We start from the raw sequence: 1,452 nt of genomic DNA, 5'->3' as shown, positions 1-1,452 counted from the left end.
GAGAGAGAGAGAGAGAGAGTGGTTAGACACCTCATCAGTAACACCCATGAAGTACAAATGATTTTAATACAAAAACCTGCAGCAAGTACTACCTACAAATGATTGTGTAATTTGGCAGTTATGTATTCTTTATCTTACCTTGGAGTCTTGAGCTGGTTTCTAACAACCTCTGCACCAGATCTCTCCTGTTCATCTTTTCTAAAACCTCCCTGGTCACCTCCACAGCCCGCTGACCGTAGATCTCCACCATCAGCTCCACCATTTCCTCTCTGTCTGCCATCTCCATTCTCAGTCTTGAGATTCTTGACAAACCTTTCTCCTTTCTGGTGTGCAGCACACCATGCTTGAATTGCTCGAGCTCCCTGTAACTTAAATATTGTAGCGTTTCCAAAAGCTTCTCCTCAAGTGATGTCATGGTTAGGTCCTGATGGATTCAAAGTAATCATATAGCATTAATGTAATATCTCCTCTGCAGTTATGAAACATTATTTTTTGCACTGATATAAGCATTTAAGTCATAGTTTTGTAACAACCAATCTTAACCATAATAGGCAATGTCCATTTGATGAAATCTGATTTTAACATGACTATGAAATCAAAATAGAACTTGTGCTTTCATTTCAGTGGCAACATCACAGCACCACATGGTTCATTTAATTTAATACTTTGAACTAGTTTTCACTAAGTTGTGCTTTAAAGGAGCATTCCGGTCGATTTCAACATGTAGCTCTGTTGATGGAAATGTGGAGTGCTGTCAGTAGCAAGAAAAACAAAAACAATTGCTGCTGCCAACACCGTGTTATCCTCCTGCTAGAGTTAACACCCAACAATAGAAACAATAATAAATTCTAAACAATAGAGCTACAATATCTTCAATACTTTCTCACCTCTTAATTGTCAACATGAAGATCATTTTAATCCTGTTAACAATTCAATAAAAGCTCTGTTGCTTAAAGTGTCTCTGATGCAACATTACTCACTTTGTGGAGCGGTTTTGACTGATGTGTCGCTGAGTAGAGAGAAAACAGAAAATTATTTGCAACTGATTAAAAGTCAGACTAAACTTGATTACACATTATATGAAGGATTAAAATAACAAAATATCAGTCAAATTTGCACTGGTCTGAGATACTGTTTTCCTGTCTCTATTACATGTTTTAATGTTTGGGGTGTTCCATGTATGTGGTGGTCTACAACATTTTAAGGATGTCCTGCCTCTTAGACTGTAAACTTAGTGTAGGAGCCACATTATGTTGTTTGTGGTCTCATTTATTGATTATTGTGTTATACGCTGATATTGTAGGTGGTGGGCATTTCATGACGATTTGAGCGGAAGTGATATATTTGTTTGCTTCACCTGTGCACTTGGGTTCTTTTGGGCTTTGATGGAGAGGGGGTGAAGCTGCTAGCGAACACTTTTGTTGCCCACAGCACGCAGTATTACGCAATTAT

General features: G+C 38.1%; 1 protein-coding gene across 2 annotated transcripts in view; it reads right to left on the bottom strand.

Moving 5' to 3' along the window:
* The window catches only part of LOC116691180 (PYD and CARD domain containing), a gene marked incomplete at its 5' end in the record, with an annotated part of 35,180 nt that overhangs the window by 13,537 nt on the left and 20,191 nt on the right, over positions 1-1,452 (bottom strand). For both annotated transcript variants that reach the window (XM_032518565.1, XM_032518566.1), the window contains 2 exon segments: positions 139-424; positions 981-1,009. In XM_032518565.1, the coding sequence (XP_032374456.1) occupies positions 139-424; positions 981-1,009 (315 nt within the window).

Source organism: Etheostoma spectabile, chromosome 6 (genome assembly GCF_008692095.1).
Source record: "Etheostoma spectabile isolate EspeVRDwgs_2016 chromosome 6, UIUC_Espe_1.0, whole genome shotgun sequence".
Taxonomy (NCBI): domain Eukaryota; kingdom Metazoa; phylum Chordata; class Actinopteri; order Perciformes; family Percidae; genus Etheostoma; species Etheostoma spectabile.
Note: the sequence above shows the minus strand (reverse complement) of the source record. Positions and strands in the feature narration are given on the sequence as shown.